This window comes from Diospyros lotus, chromosome 2 (genome assembly GCF_014633365.1).
Source record: "Diospyros lotus cultivar Yz01 chromosome 2, ASM1463336v1, whole genome shotgun sequence".
Classification (NCBI taxonomy): domain Eukaryota; kingdom Viridiplantae; phylum Streptophyta; class Magnoliopsida; order Ericales; family Ebenaceae; genus Diospyros; species Diospyros lotus.
In genome coordinates, this window is record NC_068339.1 from 10,126,268 (window position 1) to 10,145,654 (window position 19,387).

General features: G+C 35.6%; 3 protein-coding genes across 8 annotated transcripts; all 3 read right to left on the bottom strand.

Annotated features, from left to right (window-relative positions):
* Positions 1-30: 30 nt before the first annotated feature.
* Positions 31-905, bottom strand: LOC127794967 (uncharacterized). The gene has a single exon (XM_052326313.1). It carries the CDS (start codon positions 857-859, stop codon positions 233-235), a length of 627 nt encoding a protein of 208 aa, XP_052182273.1. The 5' UTR covers positions 860-905; the 3' UTR covers positions 31-232.
* A 1,030-nt stretch (positions 906-1,935) lies between these two features.
* On the bottom strand, positions 1,936-7,159 carry LOC127793805 (uncharacterized). 2 transcript variants are annotated; one of them, XM_052324540.1, is made up of 6 exons: positions 6,993-7,159; positions 6,631-6,793; positions 3,226-3,378; positions 2,869-3,044; positions 2,600-2,700; positions 1,936-2,241 (listed from the first exon to the last, which is right to left on the bottom strand). In XM_052324540.1, the coding sequence occupies exons 2-5, from the start codon at positions 6,769-6,771 to the stop codon at positions 2,601-2,603; spliced, it is 570 nt and encodes a 189-aa protein (XP_052180500.1). In that variant the 5' UTR covers positions 6,772-6,793; positions 6,993-7,159; the 3' UTR covers positions 1,936-2,241; position 2,600. The 2 variants fall into 2 exon arrangements, with proteins under 2 accessions (XP_052180500.1, XP_052180499.1); XM_052324539.1 differs by having other exon boundaries at positions 1,939-2,213.
* Positions 7,160-10,486: 3,327 nt separating this feature from the next.
* LOC127794583 (uncharacterized) lies at positions 10,487-17,418 on the bottom strand. 5 transcript variants are annotated; one of them, XM_052325811.1, is made up of 4 exons: positions 16,910-17,410; positions 13,841-15,721; positions 12,286-12,370; positions 10,487-11,805 (listed from the first exon to the last, which is right to left on the bottom strand). In XM_052325811.1, the coding sequence occupies exon 4, from the start codon at positions 11,795-11,797 to the stop codon at positions 10,709-10,711; it is 1,089 nt and encodes a 362-aa protein (XP_052181771.1). In that variant the 5' UTR covers positions 11,798-11,805; positions 12,286-12,370; positions 13,841-15,721; positions 16,910-17,410; the 3' UTR covers positions 10,487-10,708. The 5 variants fall into 5 exon arrangements, with proteins under 5 accessions (XP_052181771.1, XP_052181769.1, XP_052181770.1 ...); XM_052325809.1 differs by having other exon boundaries at positions 10,487-14,122; positions 14,291-15,721; positions 16,910-17,418; XM_052325810.1 differs by having other exon boundaries at positions 12,286-15,721; positions 16,910-17,417.
* Between the last annotated feature and the right edge of the window lie 1,969 nt (positions 17,419-19,387).

The window sequence follows — 19,387 nt, forward strand, 5'->3', positions numbered from 1 at the left end:
CTTCTGATTGCTGTGTTATTGCGATTACCAATTTAATGCATAGTTTCTCCCAATCGTCATGCTGGTTGTTATTGTTGCTATTACAAGTGGGCTTCCTACTTGAAACTTGCAATAAGACAAGTGAAGGGAACATAACAGATGAATCCACTGGCCACCCCATAGTGACCCCCAAAACAATCCACAATCACAAATCAACTCACTCTCACAACACTGATTGTAAGCATATCAGTCCTTAGCCTTCGAAGTCGGTTTTCACCCATTGTCCGTACTTGTTCTTCATCTTCTCATCCAACTCCTTGGCTTTCATCTCAGCTATTTTGGCTGCATTTTCCATGGACTCCTCCTGCACCTTTGCCATCCTCCGGCTCCTCTTCCTGGCTGTGGCCTCTCTCTCAGCCTCCAAACCTTCATACTCTCTCACCCAACAGCTGTGAACAGCACAAGTCAGGATCAGAACACCCACTTGCACCACAAACATGGCCATCAAAATCCCACATTCCAGCCTGACCAGCAGCTTTGCCTCCCTCGGGTCTCTTGGTGACTTTAGCATCGAAAGGCTCGATTTCTCTTTGGTGAACAGAGCTAGGATGCCAAGTAACTGCCCGATTGACGAGGCGAGGAGGAAGGAGACATGGGTTATGAAGCACAGGTGGGTGAGCTGAGAGAAGAAACCCACAAAGGAGGAGAGAAGGGAGATGCAGGAGACCATGAGGAGAGCCCAGCCCAGTGACGTGGGTGGCATTTTGAGGATAATTGTGGGGAGAAGAGAGGCTGCAGAGAGAATGAAGAGGAAGAAATTCAAACATGAGAGGAGAAGATTTGGGAAGGAACATGACCTTCTGAGCTTAGAAGAAGCCATTTCGGTAATAGATAAAGTGAAATACAGAATTATGGACAGAACTTTGAAGGAGATGATGCTTTCTGGGGTGGCAGAAGTTTGAATTTATATTAAGAATGTGATTATGGCCGTTGAGGGCCACAACACAACGGCTAGATAGAGGGGGGGCCCATTCTTTTAACCTTGAGATATGTTTCCACTTTCCATCCCTCCCACTGTTTTTGAAACGTTATTGATGACTGCTAGGTTTGTCTTAAATTTTGAAAACCACAGTGCTAATTCTTGGTAATTGATCCTAGACATTCCTTATTTGTTGGTTTCTTGGAACTATTTATTAATTTTATTTGATAGATTTATAAAAAATAATTGCATTGGAACTGAAATAATTATATTCCATAGCAAGTATGGTAGGATACAATTGGCACTATGGTTTTCAAAATAATTATAATCCATTGTAATATTTTTTTATAGAGTAGACAAAAAAAAGGGGGGGGGGGGGGGGGTTTGGGGAGGGGGGGGGGGGGGGGGGGGGGATTGTTAATGTATTGAGGGTTGTTTTATATGCAATTCTATTCTTATTTTGTAAAATAAATTGTTTTCATAACTTAAGTGGTGACTTTTTAATCGCAAAATAATAATTTTAAAGTTACTCCTAAATAAAAGTAAAATAGTTTACATATACATTTAAAGTTCCAAAAAATTATGTGTGAATAATTGGTTCATAATAAAAATTTATATTCTATTTTAGATTACTGTTACTATAATCGCAATCTTACAAGTTGTTACTAAACGCAAAATATTTTATATTATTTAAGCTCTGTTTGTTTCAATTAAATAGTTTATATTAGAAAATAATTTTTATATAATAAAATTACACAGTTAGTCATTATTCATCTTTCTTTTTAGTTATGTATGCATATATTTAGTTGATACTTGAGTGAGAAAAATATAGTTATAATATATATTTGAATAATTTATAGCATATATATAACTAATATTTTTTAAATATGAACTAATTTAGCTCCATATGTAAATTTTCCATGCCCTATGACCATTAGCGATTAATACAACCATTATTAAACACAACATTTTATTTTTAACGTGTGAAATGACATTCTCTTTTATTCAATCACATATCATACTTTCATCACGTGATTTTCATTTTTTCAAAAATAGTAAAAGGGTTTAACATAGCACACAATATTAGATTAAGTACAATATTTTGTTCCTGTGGATCTCATCAATGTTCATTAAATTCACATCTTAAAGATAACTTCTTGAAAATGGGAAAATAAACCTGCTTGTGATCATAGAACTTCCACCACTTCCATGGACGCCAAGCTTTCAAGACACTGCCTGGATTCTCCAAAGGTTCCTGTTTGTTCATCACGCCAAATTAAGGACTACAAGAAGACCAGGGATGTTAATATAAACCTAGAAGTGTAGTAACTTATCAGATGATAAAAAAACACTAATTGAGAAATTGAATATATTGTTTAGAATGGTAAAAAGGCTGTGTTTTTAGTGCATGAAACTTCCCACCTTTGCAAGAGTTTGAGAGAGAATCATATTTGTTCACGATATTTCTCGTACTTTTTTTTGCCAAGAGGTCGTTCCCAAAGGGGGGGTGTATGCATAAAATGAGAAAAAAACTACACTTTTTTATGCCAAAACAAATGCAATCGGCAAACACACAATAAGAAACAAAAGAAAGGAATTCAAAGGAATCAATGGTTAAGCCAACTTAGTCTCTGAAGAAACCTTAGGGTGTTGTATGAGTCAAAATGGTCTCAATTCGATCAAGTGATGCTTGCAAACGTCCCGAGTTCATGTTGAACAAGGGTTCACCGGTGCCCACAGCCCTGTCAAAACCAAAATTTTAACCTCTTGTTACCCAACGAAACACTTTAGTGTTACCTCTAATAGTTCAAGCAAGAACAGAACTCAGCAATGGGCCATCTACTGTACGGGCATATTTTCTCTTTAGAAGTCCTTTCTACGGAATGCAAAAGGAAGATCAAGGTATTTACCCAGTAATTTCTGGAAGAACATAGTCTGCTCTCCATCCAAACCGCAGATCCACACCGGGACACAAGCCAAGTGATGTCTTATTCCGAATCCTAGATACCCCGTCCCCACCCAAACACGTAGTAAGCTTCCATTTCCAACCAGTTGCGTGCAACTGAAAATTATGGCCTATACCAACCTGCATAATTTACATGAACTGATTCTTGACATAAGATTCATATATTTCAGCATTTAAAGAAGACTAAAACTATAATTATCAGTTAATACACCATCTCACCTACCCCACTAGGATACATATGGCATACACCAAGCAACATGCTGGTGACTCACGGGAGAGATGTAGGGAGGAAGTATCATACCTGGAGATTTAGAAACTTTGTGATTGGGATTTTCTTGGAAAGAAGACGCACATCATTATGTAAAGGCTCATAAATGAACTTCCATTTCCTATCATAGGATAGCGGCTTCAATACCAGCTTTGCCTGGTACTCATTTATTGGAGCATTATAGAACTGATCCAGAATCATGAACTCAAGGCATTACAATATAGTGACAGCACTTTACTTGTCTATTGAAAGAAAGATGCGCTATAGATTAGAGTTCACATATTATGCACATGCTACACGCCTAAAAGCAAGGAATAGAATCTGTTGCGTCCATGAAACAGAGGATATATTTCTGTTGAATAATGAAATTCTTATTTCCAAATGGAGAACGTAGTAAACCCACCAAATTGCAGTGCACATATCAAAATGAAAGGTTTGTGTTCATCAGAATTTCAAAAGCGCTCTACAACTTTTTGAGGAAAAAAAATATAAAGACTGTAGTTTATAGATTTAAGGACATTACCATTAATAATGTAGCAAGATAGTTAAATCTTATGTTGTTGGGATTAATTCTTCTAGAATAATCTGGACTTGTGTTTCATAAAACTGAGTTATTGTCTTTTTTGGATCATAGCTACAATATGTAGCTGTTCCTCTATATGAATAATCATATTGGCCTTTTAGACTAATTCTTCAAAGACTTCTTCGTCAACCCCGCCCTTCCACTGTGTCCCTTTTGTTTCCTCACCTTCTCAGTTGACCCTGAAAGGCCTCTCTCTCTAGAAAGGTCTTCGAGTCAAGGTGCATGGGGCTCTCCAATTTAGAAGGGTGGTTGGGGAGGGTCATTTTTTTACCCAGCCTTGCCTTTACTTATTTATTTTTCTTTTGCAAAGAGCCTGTTTTGACTTAAAAAAACAAAAACTTATGACAAAGTTCCTAGAGAAGTCTTATGGAGGATCTTAGAGAAGAAATGAGTCCAAATTCCTATATAAAAGTTATAGAAGACAAGCATCATAGTGCAGAAACATGTGTCAAACCATGTGGAGAAGATACTAAAACTTTTCCAATTACAATTAGATTATATCAAGGATCTGCATTAAGCCCTTATCTCTTTGTCCTAGAAATGGATGAACTCACTAAACATATTTAGGAAGAGGTGCCTTGATGTATGCTATTTATAGATGGCATGGTCTTGGCAAATGAGACAAAAGAAAGCATCAATACCTGACTCTAGATATAGAGGAACAATTTAAAATCTAGAGATTTTAAGCTAACCACATTGAAAAATGAATATATAGAATGTAAGTTCAAAAAAAAAAAAATTCAATGATGTTATGGTAAAATTTGAAGATCAAGTTATTCCAAGAAAAAATCAGTTCAGATATCTTAAATTAATCATCTAATAAAATACGGAGATTAATAAGGATGTTACTCATAAAATTAAGATAAAATGATTAAAATGAAAAATTGATATGACATTTTATGTGATAATAAGATTTTATTAAAGTTAAAAGAAAAATTTTAGAAGACGGCTATAAGACTAATTTTGTTCTATGGCATAAAATGTCAGGGCAATAAAGCACTAATATATGCAAAATACGAAAGTAACACAAATAAAGATATAAGAAAAGATAAAAATAAAAATAAAATTGTTCACAATAAGTATGATATGAGTTATAAGAGTCCTCCAAAAGATAATCACATAGACAAATGATTAGCGAGCTAGAATTTATGTAGTTGATATCGGGATTAAGGTTTAATATATTGTTGTTGTAAAGAGGCAAGATTTGAACCCATGACATTCCCAATTACAAAAGAGCAACCTTATTGCTACTAAGATTCTAAAATGTGCTGCATTTAAAGAGATACCACATTCTCCAATGTTTTGAAACCCGAACCGGGGTATTGAAATAGACAGGGTCAAGGGTGAATGAAGTTGAACTAGAATTGATTTTTATTAAATAAATAAATATATAATAATTAAAACTTAGATATAAAAATAAGAATAATAATAAAATGCATCACACAATAGTGTAATAAACTTAAAAAATTTATGAAGTAGAAATATACTACAAATCAGCAACTACAAAAAAATTGATCAGATTTAAAAATATCCAAATTACATATCTTAACTAATATGTTCATTGTGTTGTCCTTTGAATAGGATTTGAACCACCAAACTTATATATAATCTAAAGCGTTGAAATCAATTCCTTTTACATCTTTCAAATTATGATTATCTTCTAATATTTAAAATTAAATGGAAAATGTAAAAGAAATGATCAGTTGAACCGAATGGGTTCCCTGCTCAATCACTCAGTTTTTTCTTGGCCATTTTTTGCTTCCAACCGGACCAGTTCATCAATTGGTTCCCAATTGAACTGAACAGTCTGGTTTGGTTCTCTTAACATTGATGTTCTCAAGAGCTTTAGGTTTCTGCAAATTTCTCTTTCACTACCAAATTGCATTAAAAACATCTCAGAAACTAACTCATCCTAAAACATTACCAGCAGTCTCGAAAAACTTTTAAGTGTCAATTCTCCTGTTCCATACCTCATATCCCCAAACATGTGTCAGTTATCCAATACTGGATTTGGGAATTTTGTTATTTTCATCTGTGCCTTTTATGCCAAATGACATGTCACCCAATCTCCACTAACAGATTATCCCCATTGTCTGAGCTCAGGGCTTGCAGAACATTGATAACATATACTATCGAGAATGCAGCTGATTAAGCAATTAACTAAGGAATGAAAAATGAAGATATGTTGCCTTCTAGTGTTTAAAATGTAGGCTCCATCAACAAACGTTTTGTGCCTACATCATTATGCAATACAAGAACACCTTTTGCGTACAATAAGTAAAATTCATAAACAAAAACTACCGGAAGCTTCATTTTAAAAATGAGGCTTTTTTATATGCATAAAATGGCACACATGTTCATAGTTCAAGACATTGTGAATTGGACAGTAGCAGGTAGGTACACATGATGATTGAGAATCCTAGATCAAATGCCAAATATTTAAAACAAAGAATAAATTGCATCATTCTTGAGATTGAACACCATCATTTACGATGTATTATGGGACGATTGAAAGAACAACAGCCTTAATAAAACTCAGCCAGCAGACCCACCACCATCTTTATGATAGAAAAACTTTTCGAACGAAGAAACCTTTCTACAAACACCAGAGATGCAATTGCTGCAAGTCAGCTATTCCAGTTTAAGAAGTCATCTAAACTACAGACATCTTTCGCCTTTTGGCAGCAATGTCAAAATTGAGAAATCACTTGACAGAATTCAAAACTCCAGAATAAATCATAATAGATTCAATTTAGATTGTCTGCACATAACGCATCAACAATTCAAGGACTCTCAAAGGCAGCCAAAAGCATGAAGTTAGCACAAATCAGTATCTATAGGAATAAAAAAAATACCTCCAAATTGAGGCCCACACGAAACCCTTCAATTTCCTTTCGAAACTTGAGAAACAACTCCGAAGGCATCAAATTGATATTGTAGAGTTCATCCCACGAAGCCGGCTCTTCGCTACTCGGTCCAGAGACTCCAGACTCCATTTCGAAGCAAACTGAATCGGCACTACAAAATCCAATCAAACCACGTGTTTACTCGGTTAAACCCAACTACCCAAATTTAGTACCATAAACCCATCAAGAATCAGGTTTTGTAGACTTGTACCATATGGGTATTGAAAACCAAAATCAAATGTAAAAATATAGCCGTTTTCACGCTGGTGTGGCTGTGTAAGAACTAGACTTGGCAAGTTCAAAGCTTGTACCTTTTACAGCAAGACTGTGTGAAGTTTCAAAGATTATACACGACGAATACAGTGAGCGCTCCTCCTTCAGAAGAAAGGGAGGAGAGGGGCTCTACTGGGAATTCTGGAACAGGTTTGGGTTTGGCAGCGGCCACGGATCATTTTGAGAAGAAGGTTCACTGTTTTGTATGTTCCTGATCCTCTATGTAAACGATTGCTGTAAATAAAATGTATTTTATTTTTAAATAATGTAAAATAAAACTATTTTTAATTTGAATTATACTTATTCTTCATAATTTAATTTATAAAATATTTTAAATGTCTTTTAATAAAATGTATAAAAATAAAGAATTATTATAAATATTTTATAGTTCAAATTGCAAAACAAAAAGTGCGCTCCCCGCTGAAAATAATCAATCTCAAAAATGTATATTAATTATATTTTTTAATTTATTTATTAATTGATCAATAGTTATTAAACAAATTGACCTTGGGTGAGTTAGAAATGTTAAATGGGTGGTTAAGCATGGTCGGGTGGAATAAATTAGTCAAATAAATAAGTAAAAATTTATCATAATTCCCAATTTAATGGTGTATTTGATGAAACTTATCATTACAAGTCACTATTTTATTAAAATATATTTAAAATCTAAAGTTCAAATATATTATTACATCAATCATTAATGAATCTTTCATGTTAAACCAAAATTTACCTTCCTAAACCTTAAATTTTCCATTAGATGTTGATAATTAATATCTAACAATATCAAAATAGATTTATACATCATATATGCTAATTAATGGAAGAAAAGATAATGAGTTAATTAAATGCCGCATCATTAAGAAATTAACTTATAGAGATTGAGAAAAACATGATAAATTTTGCCCTTGATAAAATAGGTCAGCCTCACCCTTTCTTATGCTCCTAGCAATGCAAAAGCATTTTAAAATTTAGGTCAAATTAGGAGTAAGTTGAGCTTATTATATCTAAAATGAACCTAAAGTTCATTCTTAAAAAATTATGCATTAAATTCTAAAACATTTTAAGTGAAAAGTCAAATAAATATAATTGGCGTTAAGTCTAAATAAAGCCGATGCTAAAACCAACTAGGGATCTAAGTGCAAAATTCAAAATTTTGGTTGAAAAATTTGCTCAAATAAATAATAGCGTTAGTCCAAATAAAATTGAAGTTTCAACAAAAAAATTTAAGACTTCCACCACTATCTCATACTATGTTGAGATCATATCACTCATGAACATCAACCAAATAGGGTCTACTAGGTAGTCAAGCACAGTCAATATTCTTGAAAAAATATTCATTAAAGCCCAGCACCTTAAGTGAAAGACCCAATTAAGCACAGTCAATATTGGTCCAAATAGGGTCTACTAGGTAGTCAAGTGTGTGACCCCAAGTTTGAGAATTGACCCAACCCAACTAATACATTAATCCGGCGTGGTTAAGTGGTAGACCTTAGTAATAATAGGTTAACCATAGGGAAATTAAAGAAATCCTAATTGGGCTATAAGTGATTAGTAGTAGAATAAATTAAAAAATAAATAATTACATATTTACTATAGTTTCCCTTTTAATGGCTTATTTATGAATATCATTATTCATTACAATTCTTTATTACATTAAAATATTTAAAATCCAAAGTCCATACATATATATATATATATATTCACACACTAAAGGGTTGGTTCGTGTTATGTGCAAATAAAGCCTACTATAATTCCTCAAGTGAAAGACTCAATTCAACATACTCCATGTTGATCTAAATAAAGTCCATTAGGGAGCTGAGTTTAGAATTAATTTTAGTTAGGTGAGAACTTAACATACAATAATAGTTAAATGATAACCTAGTGATATTAGGTTAATCACTGATGAGTAAAAGAAATTATAATTTTGTTAAAGTTGGGAAATGTATAAATCTAAATTTGAAATTAACCTAATTTAGGTGATAACTTAATTTAACGTGATGAAGTGATAGAACTGTGTTAACTATTTGTAAGTTAAAAAAAAAAATCTTAATTTTGTAAGGTTGTAAGTATATAAACCTAAGTTTGATATTCACTTAATTTAGATGAAAAGTTAACCTAGAGTGGTGTTGGTGGACCCTAATGACATTAAGTTAACTCTACGTGAATTATAGAAACCATAGTTGGGTTATGAGTGATTAGCAATGGAATAAATTAATAAAATAAATAAATAATTACCAAAAATTTTCTCATTAATGCCATTCACTACTACATGTTTTTTATTTCATTAAAATATTTATGATCCAAACACATGCTTAAACACATTTCTTTTATATTAGACATCAACCATCAATAAACATTTCATGTTAAATGCATAGATTTTCTTTCTTACATTTAAAATTTATTTCTAAATACGAAATATCTCCCTAATATGGCATAAAATTTTTAACAAATGGAAAAAATTACTCATCAATATTCTATTTAATGCTTCATCACTTTCCTTTATTGAAGCTTAACCCATTATATTTGATTTTCTTAACAAAAATAAACTTTTTAATTTCACTTATTTATCTCCTTCCCACTTAAATACGTTTTAAGATTTGTTGTGTTAATTGATTTTAGACAAGTACTAATTGCCTTTAAACTTTAATTTATAGTTGATCATTAATAGATATTTCTCCATCTTTCACATCTCGCAATTTAACATGCTTTGTCATTTTTACAAAGATGTGGGGGCAATTCTGACATTTACGAGATATTAACCCAGACAAACGAAACTGAATGGGCAATTCTGTCATTTAAAAAATGTGAACCAAGTGAAAAGAAACCGACTAGGCAATTCTGCCATTTTGAGGAGTTGGGGGGCTATTCTGTCATTTGAGAGATATTATCCTTAACATTATCCTAGACAAATGAAACCGATTAATGTGTCTTCTACTATCAGTTTTGCATGCAAAAAGAAAGAAGATTGATTGGACCCCAACTTGACTTTCAATTCATTCAGTTTCAAAAAATAAATGCGATCCCAGCTTTCTCTTTTTATTCTTTAATTAAAGAATATATATACATAATTTCATCAATTTTTACGAGTCATCAATAAAAAATATTTATAAAATTTAAACAATCATCTTGTGCTGATTGAAAAAACTTACTCAAGTGACAGGGAGTGATAATTAAATGGGTTGTGTGTAAATTAACTCGGGTGAAGTCAGATTGAATCGAACGAATAAATTAATATATATATATATAATTAATTTAACACCCCCACAATAATGAAACTTTATATGAAATACCATATAATTAAAAGACTATATTAATTTTGGATTGAATGTTGTTCAAAAATATCATTTACCATTATTTCAAAGCAACCAAAAATTAGAGCAACTATGCCTTGCCTCACAAATGTTGAACTCGAGGCAATCTTTCTTGTGAGTAGATGCCATTTTTGTTGCATCAATCTCAATTAACACGCGCACACACTTCACCCCCTTTTGATTGCTTTTTCACGAACAAACCACAAAAGAAATGAAAATTGCAATGCAGATTAAAGGAGACGAAGTTATTAAAACCACACTTAATTTATAGACATAGATAGTTACATCCTGGCTCATCTTCTTACGTACTTTGGTTGCAAACTGGAAACTAGTAGTAGTAGTACTACTACTGCTATCATTACAAGACTTGAAAAGCATGACTACGGATACTAGAGGTACAACTGCTGCCAACGCAAGACTTCAAAAGCATAAGTCTAGCAAAATCAGCCTGCGAATTGAGAAGATGAGCCAGGGTTGCCTCGCATACTGGCCTGGCTGTGGCGGGGTGGGGCAGTGTACCTCTGGCGCCTTGGCACATACTTGCGCAGCCAGATATGCTTCCCATTGATATTGAACTTAGCTTTCTCCATTCCATTGAGGGTCAGCATAACAAAGGCCGGAGAGGTGAACACAATGCGAGCAAACAGGGCCTGCTCGTCCGGCGGCGCTTCTTGCATGTAGAGGGACTCTATGCAGTCTCCAAAAATCAGAGAGAACAACTCCCGGATCTCAGCTTCACACACAGGATAACCCTTAGAGAACGTGGCGAACATTGTCCGCTCATCCGGATGGACTTCCGGTGATGCAGGACAAAGGGGAACCCGTGGACTGAGTATGTCAACTCCACCAACCCTCAAGGAAGCAAGGCCACGATCAGGCAAGTCAGGCTCAACGAAGCCAAGCTCAGCAAGACCGGGATCAGCAAAAGAGGGCAGGACTATCTGGCTTTCAGCACCGAAGAAACGAGCAGAATTTCTCTCCATGGGATCAGCAACAAAGGGCGGGATTGTCTGTCTTTCAGCACCTAAGAAATGAGAAGAATTTCTCTCCATGGCCCGCAGCACAATATCATCTAGTGCTCTCAGACAAACATCCTCTAGAATTTTGTTAACACCACTGATCGCTTTCAAGCGATTTTCATTTGTACTGAAAAAATGAAGTGAGTGACCAGAGCCCATTAGGCTTTGAGTCAGTGGCATGTCACACGATTCAGTAAAGGACAACAATGGAGTGTTGGCCAGAAGGCGGTTGATGCAAGTCACCGCCTCATCTGCAAGTTCATTTACTAGAAAAGTGGGCAAGGACAAAATCCTCTTGATGGCGCGCCTGGAGCCAGTTCTCTCCAACCAGAGCCAGAAGGCCAAGACCTTCATCGACTCAGTAGGGTCACGCCAGAGTTCCATCACAAGGATGGTGTACAGATCCCGGTCAAACTCATGAAAAAGTTTGATTTGGTTTTTGGTAACAGAAAAGGATGTATCCTCTTGAAGAGATGTGTCCCAAGAGGGATAAAGAGGAAACCCAGTAATCATCAGGAAACCTGCCATCACAAACTAACAATCAGATCAAGAAAATCTCCAATAGATTTAAAAATTACAGGGCTACGAACAAGCAGAAAAGTGATGATCAGGAAACCAGAAGGGCAACTCCCTCCATAGCCAATTAGCATCAGGCTAGTACTGAAAGCCATAAGATCCAGAGGTAAAGAGAAAAGAAGAGACAGAAACAAAGGAATTTTTTTTTTTGTTGCAACATTTTTGACTGCAGGGTGCAAGTTCCCACAAGATTTATGCATCATTTAGGCACAAAACAAGGGAACAAAAATGCAACCTCCAAATGGCCATCCTGCCTATGCAAGAGAAGCCATCACACAGATATGGTGAGTAGACTGCAGAAAATTAGTCAAGAGCACCAAGAATAACAAGATGCCTCATCCTGATCAATCAATTTGTGCAGAAATGTTTTTGGATTGAAAAAATAATAGATAAACCACAAAAATGAAATGAGAAAATCAACATACCAGCAAGTTGGGACTTGAAGGCGACTCTTTCTGTTCTTCTGAACCCTCTCCGCCAAAACCTGCAGAGCTAAGAACCAGGAGGCACCTACAAAAACATGAATATAACTGAACACTACAGCCCCTATATGAGTATAACTCGACACCACCACGCCTATTTATAGCCCAGCATCTCAATTTACTTGAGCCGAGCGGAGTTCTCAACGTGGTTGGCAGAGCAGTAAAAATATCCTCTCTTTTTTTTTGCTAAATGTAAAAATTCCCTTTTACAAGCTTTTTTAGGGAAAAAAATATTTTAGTTAAGGTGGTAATTAATGTTGAGTGATTATGGTAATTCAAATTGGACTCATTCATGACCTTTCCAATTCTGATAACCAAGCATGTACCACAAGGAAAATTACACGCTTGTCTAGCATGAAGCTCAATGCTTATCTGCTGGGTCAGCCCTATCCCTATCTTTTTGTAACGCTCATGCTCAATGAGTTCAAACTTTCTTTTCCGCCAAAATCTGAAATCAAGCGGGATGGCTCGTTTGGGTTTTAAATCAAGAAAATGAAATCCACAGTTAAAGCAATATTCAAGATTTCAAGTATAGGAATAGACTTTGCAATGTTGTAAATATGCTACAAGTTTTATGTTTCCCATTTCGGAGCAGCTCACCAGGTCTTCTATATTCAGTGCACAGATTGAAAAGTGCCTCAAATTTATTAGCTGCTTTTACTTTCATCATCCATTCAATATCAGTTAACAGCCATATAATAAGAATCATTGCAATACTATATAAGCCACATATGAGAGAGTTTTGTAACCAGAAGTGGCATGATTCCAAACATTTTCTATTTGGTGTTGATATAACTACTATGTTATTTCTATTTTCATTGCACTGGCTGACACCCTTTTGGAATCTATTTCATCAATCATCACCTCGAATGCTAAATATCAATCTCCATCCATGCTCATCCATACAAATGCTCTATCTAAATGTTTTTTGTTGATATACACTTTTGTCGGGATTCTATCAGCTAAATCTATTTTCAATGTAGGTATGATCTGAGTGCCTATGTTTTGGAATCCTAGTAACAGAACTAAACAAGCTTCTGTACCAAACCATGTTGCAAAAGTTTGTTATCATAAAAACAACAATCATTTTTGCCATTTAGTTAAGAAAAAAAAATTGATAAATAATCATTGTCGTCATTTGGCTATCAAAAAACAAAAAGAAGTTGCTGTTGGTATTCAGTGGTTGTCGTTATCATATAACAAAAATAACACTAACTAAATGTTTATAAGTTCTTTTCCGATTTCCCTGCACATTCCCCTGCATCATCAGATCATTGACTATATGCCGCCTTTACAGAATACGGGAGTCCAAATCTATCATGCAAACTAAACAAGTACATTGCACGTGTGCAGGTGCACTTACAGCACCAGAATGATCTAAGTCAAGGCGTTTCAGCATGCAATTACTTGCACATCAAACTTTTCAGCTAAATGTATGTGACAACAGAAACTAAAAAGTGTAATGCATTATGCGTGGTCAAGAGGATAAGTCATAAACCTGAGCAAGAAACTATTTGCCTCTGCATCATGATCACCATGGAGGAACGCCTGCAATTATCAGATCCAACAACAGTCCATGGTCTTCAATGAGTTTTACTCATATGCCTGGTCCTGTTTCACCTCTGGATGGCTTTGAAGGTCTAATAAATGCATAATCATCCAAAATGCCTTGAAGGATGCAAGACATATATTTCTAAAAAGGCATCTGAACTTGCATCAACACTAACATGATTTCCCTGGAACCCAATTAACAGGTGGTGACCAACCCTGTGCCTGCAATCTATGCAAGAAATGATCTCATGTCAACATTGAATAAAAAGCCCTGGAAAATGTTATTCTTAAAATTAACACGCAGCATGTTTTCTGTACAATGACGACCAGATATTACACCAGATCACATCTCTCAGAACTCCATGAATTCAAGAAAGCAAGCAGCAGCCAATCATACCAAAGGAGGATGAAAAGTAGCCCTGGAAAAAGGGTGCACGGCCAAATACCACCCAACAATACTTTTTGGAGGCCTGCCTACAAGATATCAGAACATAACCTCTCCAATTTCGACTTCTGTTCAAGAATGTCAAATGGCTTGGGAAAACAAGTCTATTACATTGACCACCAACATAAATTTCACTGAATTCTATTTCATTGACAGCCAACATAAATTCCATTGAATTTTCCCACCAGATAGTATGCCATCTACAAAATCCCTCTAACTCCAAGAAGGTAATAGACCCTTACCCCAACACATTTATATGGAATCTGTGTACCAGATACCCCCATCTCTCTGCTCATTAGCACAACCAGTTGTCATCAGTACGGAAAAACAACCCCAGGGAAGTCCATTTATATCCTCAGGCACTAATAACAATACCACAATCATCCAAGTAATGACTGGGATAATGGACTGCTTTCTAGTTGGAAGGAGGTATCAGGCCGTCAGTTATTAGTTACAATATCAAAACCAATAGAAATCTATAAATTGATGCAAGCAAAGTACCAGAATATAACTACCCCAATCTGCTGGCTTTCTTCGCTCCTCCCACCCCGCCCCCTCTTCCTCCTTGCCAGATACTTAGGCCATATTTTTAAGCCTGTCCTTTCTACATTTGGTTGCAGCAATACGAAGAAGTAGGCTAGGTGAAATGAGGGAATATAACAATGATAACCAGAAGAGAGAGAGAGAGCATAAAGCAAGAGTGGAGAATGGGTTAAAACTGAATTGCTTCCATTATATTACGAAAATGTCCTGAAGTTGTATCCTTACCCTAATAGTACAACTGGAAGAACTACAAGATTAAACTAGGAGAATGCATTCAAAGCACCCTAACAGCAAGACATCTTCCCAAGTTAAGCTTCATAGTTCGACGTGGCAACTGAAGTAAGGTCTCAGTCTCACTGCAGTTTGTCCTTCTCCCCGTTACTAATCACTATGCCAGGAATACTGGGAGTTGCAGCAGCAGCAGACTGCAGATCAGACAGAGAAAAGGACCGCCATGGAGATAAATTAAGTTGAGGGGACAATGATGATTCATCCTTGGATGACCTTCTTCCGTGTGGGTACAGAGGAGGGCGACATTGAATGGATGATGAATTTGAGTTGGAGCTTTCACAATTATTACTGTTTTCATGGATGCTCATTGTCATTGCCAGAATACTTCTGCTGGAGTTGGCAAGTCTCTTTGACATACCACTGCTACAACTTCTTGGTGTATAATTGTGATCCTTGTTGCATAAAATATTATGAGCAAGTAAATTCTTGCGTTTCCTAGTGTAAGCATTTTCCGGCTTCACAATTTCTTTAGTGGAGGAACAAGAGGCAGCATCTCCCAGACTTGTAAAAGACTTTGATTTGCCACAGTAAAATTTAGATAAACTTCTCCTGAAAATTCCAGCCATACAAGAAACTTAGAAGAAACAAACAAAATTACATGTGATATGTAATTAAACATGCTAGTAGACATAATATCTCATGTCAGTCAATTTACAATAAGAAATTTGTTAAGCAAAACGACTGGATTGGTTATGTGTTAATGCTATTTTTTAAAGTAACAAAAAGACTTGAACATGATTCAAATAAACCAACCTTACCTGTTGTCAAACAATGCCGAATTCATAATTTTTTTCAATATCAGAAACATGTCACTGTCATCTAATTGAAAATGCTTAAATGAACAAAGTCCAACAGTAGACTTTCAGTACTTGACACCAATTGATTTATGGATGGGAAATAGTATCTGTGATGCTCTATTTGTTAAGCAAAGTGCTTGATCATTTCACTGTCACCCAAGAAAATCTTCCGCATAACAAAACATTTGCACAAAATTAACGTAAATATCTTTCTGGCAAGTTAATGGAGTAAAAATTTAATCCCCTGATTGTTCAAACAATGTCTGTAAAACAAGGACTACGAATATAAAATGAAATCTCAACCTTTTACATCAGTATAAAACAAGGACTCAGAATAAGAATATTGAGAAGCAGATTCAGAATATAAAATGACGACCATACCAAATCATTCTAGTCCAGAAGCTAAAAATATTTTGCAGGTTAAATTGCCTTGCAGATTCATCATCGACGTAACACTGAGCATTAGAAAAAATGGGGAACTTTGAATATTTTCACTCAATCCAGGGCGAGGTATATTTTAAGATTGTATTTCCAATAGAAAGCATGAGAGTGGAATAAACTGAAATGGAATTTGATCGCCGAGATAAAGAATTCAAATTGCTTCCTTTTCATGAACTAGAAAGAGTCTCAAAAAAACTTCCAATATGTGATTTCTTTAGGATTCCCATTTTTTTCACCCAGTATTCTGAGCCAAGAAATCAACGTATTTGGTCCTCGAAGGCTCTCTTCACTAATTCCTCCAAAACCTCGAAAAAGCTATTTTTTTGTATAGGGGTCGACCAGATCATCAAGATCAAAATCCAAAGCAAACAAAGGAACAAAGGTTCGACAAAATCAAATGAGAAATTGCATGCAAGCCACTTGCATCTCTACTGTGCCCCAAAGATAACGTTAAAAGCACCAAAGAAAACCGAAAATATTAACCTAAAACGACACGTACTTGATAGGCAAAACTCCCTCCAAAGCGTCCAAGGCCTCCAACGGTCCTTTATACGAACTCTGAGCATCTCCTTCACCAGAATCGCCACCTGCCTCGCCTTCCAGCGAGTCACTATCCTGTCCAATCGTTGAGGAGCTACTGGAATCCGCATCTTCCTCGGCCTTTAACCTCCGATCTGCGGCCACCTCCGGCGAGTCATATGCAGATCCACACAACATTCCGCGGCGCAACGCCGGCGGCTGGATCCGATCACCGGTACTGCTTTCGAGAGCGATGGACATGCTGCATCAAAACCGTCAACACAGACGCAGGAAGATGAAAACAAAGAAGTATTCAAGCATCGATGCGTGCGTATATATAGCAACAGAGACAGAGCGAAAGGATGAAAGAAGAATAAACTGAAGGAGAGGGACCATATCCTCATCCAACCATGGGTTTAAATTTAATATTTGCAAATTGCCAAATAAACAACATTATCTTCCTCCATTTTTTAACCTAAATACGGGGAAGACATTATCTTGTACTGGATAGATAGTTAGATAGATATAGCCTCCATGCCTGTGCCTCGTTTGGATCTCTTCTAAAAATAAATGTACCTTGCCTGTGCCCCTCCTTCCCTCCCCTCCTATTACTTACTCCTAGCAACCAAGTAAAGCTTTGAATGCCTCTGCCCTAGGGAAATTTGCAAAAATAGGACCGCCGGCAAAGAACTTTGTAAAAATAGGGTTTTTAATTTTTATTTTTTTTTGTAAAATTATGATTTTTGAGAGTTGAATGAACTAAAATACTCCCGATTTAAATCAGCTTACGATCTCCTTCGTCTTCTTTCTCTCGCACGCATATCCCCAATCACCCCACCGACCAGAACATCTCTCTCGCTCGTTCTCTGTTCTAAGTATCTAAGGTTGCTACTTTTTCGTCGGTCTTCGCCTTCAAAACCATTACAAGTAATTTAAGAATATCTGATATTTGTTAAAAAAATTTGTTAAGGATATCGGTAACAGATACCGATATCGGTATCTGTTACCGATATCCTTAACAGATATCTTTAACACTTATCTATTAAAGATATCTGTCATGACCACGACAAGAAAGTAAAACAGTCGCAGTGAATATATCAATCACGACCGCAATCAACGATGCCATGGCCCTACTGCAATCGTTTTTCTCATTTTCTTGTATATGGCCGCCACTTGTCTCTTTTCCTCTCCCATCAACGCAAATACACACAGTATATGTATAATATATGATACATAATGGAGAAAGAATGAGAGAGACTCACATCTCTTGAATCATAAACAATATATACACATATATTTAGATTACAGAGAATGGTAAAAGAACAAAAAAAATGATAGATGAATATATATATATATGTACTTATATATATAGAGTAATAGATAGAGAAGGAAAAATATCTATTGAAAAATAAGAAGACGAAGGGGATCGTAGGCTGATTTAAATCAGAGGCATTTTAGTTCATTCAATTCTCAAAAGTCATAGTTTTGTAAAAAAAAAATTAAGAGTCCTATTTTTGCAAAGTTCTTTGCCGGCCGTCCTATTTTTGCAAATTTCCCTCTGCCCTTCCTCATTGCATGAATTCCAACTCTTTGCTTAGTCTTTAGAAATAACTTTGTATCATTTTTTTTTCTTTTTTTAGCTCACTTCAATCTCTTTTCTCTTACTCCCACAAAACTGAGACAATATATTAAATTTATTGTATCAATGAATAAATAAGTTATTGACAAGTATAGAAAGATTATTACAAATAATACATATATAAAAAAAGATACATAATATGCACAAAAAACATATTTTTCAAATATTGTAGCATTCTAACATTTCCTTTAGACGATTCAATAAGTTAGAAGGGTTTAGATAAATTGAGTTTAAATAGCAACTTATAAAAATGGGTGATTTAAAAATATTATACCTAATCGTTATTTTAATTATTTTATAGATGACGATGGAGAAATGATGATATTATATGATGTGTATATTTAACGACGAAGTCAATCTTTTTATAAGTCAAGTCACTCACGATAAGATTTATATTGTAACATCCTATTCGAGTGATAAGAAGGATCGGAGCAACTTATTCTGATGGGCCTACTCGAACTTCTTAGGGGTCACCCATCATTGGATTATCCCAAGTCAAGCACGTTTTACTTGGGAGTTCTTTGCCAACATTCAGCTCAAAAGGTATCTAGCTAGTGTTGTTTCCTTTCTTACACTATCCTCTATATATACTAACTTCTCTGAGCTTTCGGGGTATTACATTCTCCCCCCTTTGAGCACATGACGTCCTCGTCATGCGACCTTACAACCGGTTTCAGATCTCCCCCCGATACATGGCCGATGTGGGATTCGCCTAAGGTGCCTACATGCACTCCCATCAAGGACTCAACTTCATTTCTGAGGTTTGCCCTACCACCGCGCTCAGAGGCTCGGAGGTCGGCTCTGATACCACCTGTAACA

Excerpts from the sequence above, each read along its gene's own strand:
- LOC127794967 (XM_052326313.1), bottom strand. The coding sequence starts at position 859 with ATGGCTTCTTCTAAGCTCAGAAGGTCATGTTCCTTCCCAAATCTTCTC.
- LOC127793805 (XM_052324540.1), bottom strand. The coding sequence starts at position 6,771 with ATGGAGTCTGGAGTCTCTGGACCGAGTAGCGAAGAGCCGGCTTCGTGG. Across the intron at positions 3,379-6,630 it reads GTGTGGGCCTCAATTTGGAG|TTCTATAATGCTCCAATAAA; the intron begins GTATTTTTTTTA and ends ATTCTGGATCAG. Across the intron at positions 3,045-3,225 it reads CAAAGTTTCTAAATCTCCAG|GTTGGTATAGGCCATAATTT; the intron begins GTATGATACTTC and ends TAAATTATGCAG.
- LOC127794583 (XM_052325809.1), bottom strand. The coding sequence starts at position 11,812 with ATGGCAGGTTTCCTGATGATTACTGGGTTTCCTCTTTATCCCTCTTGG.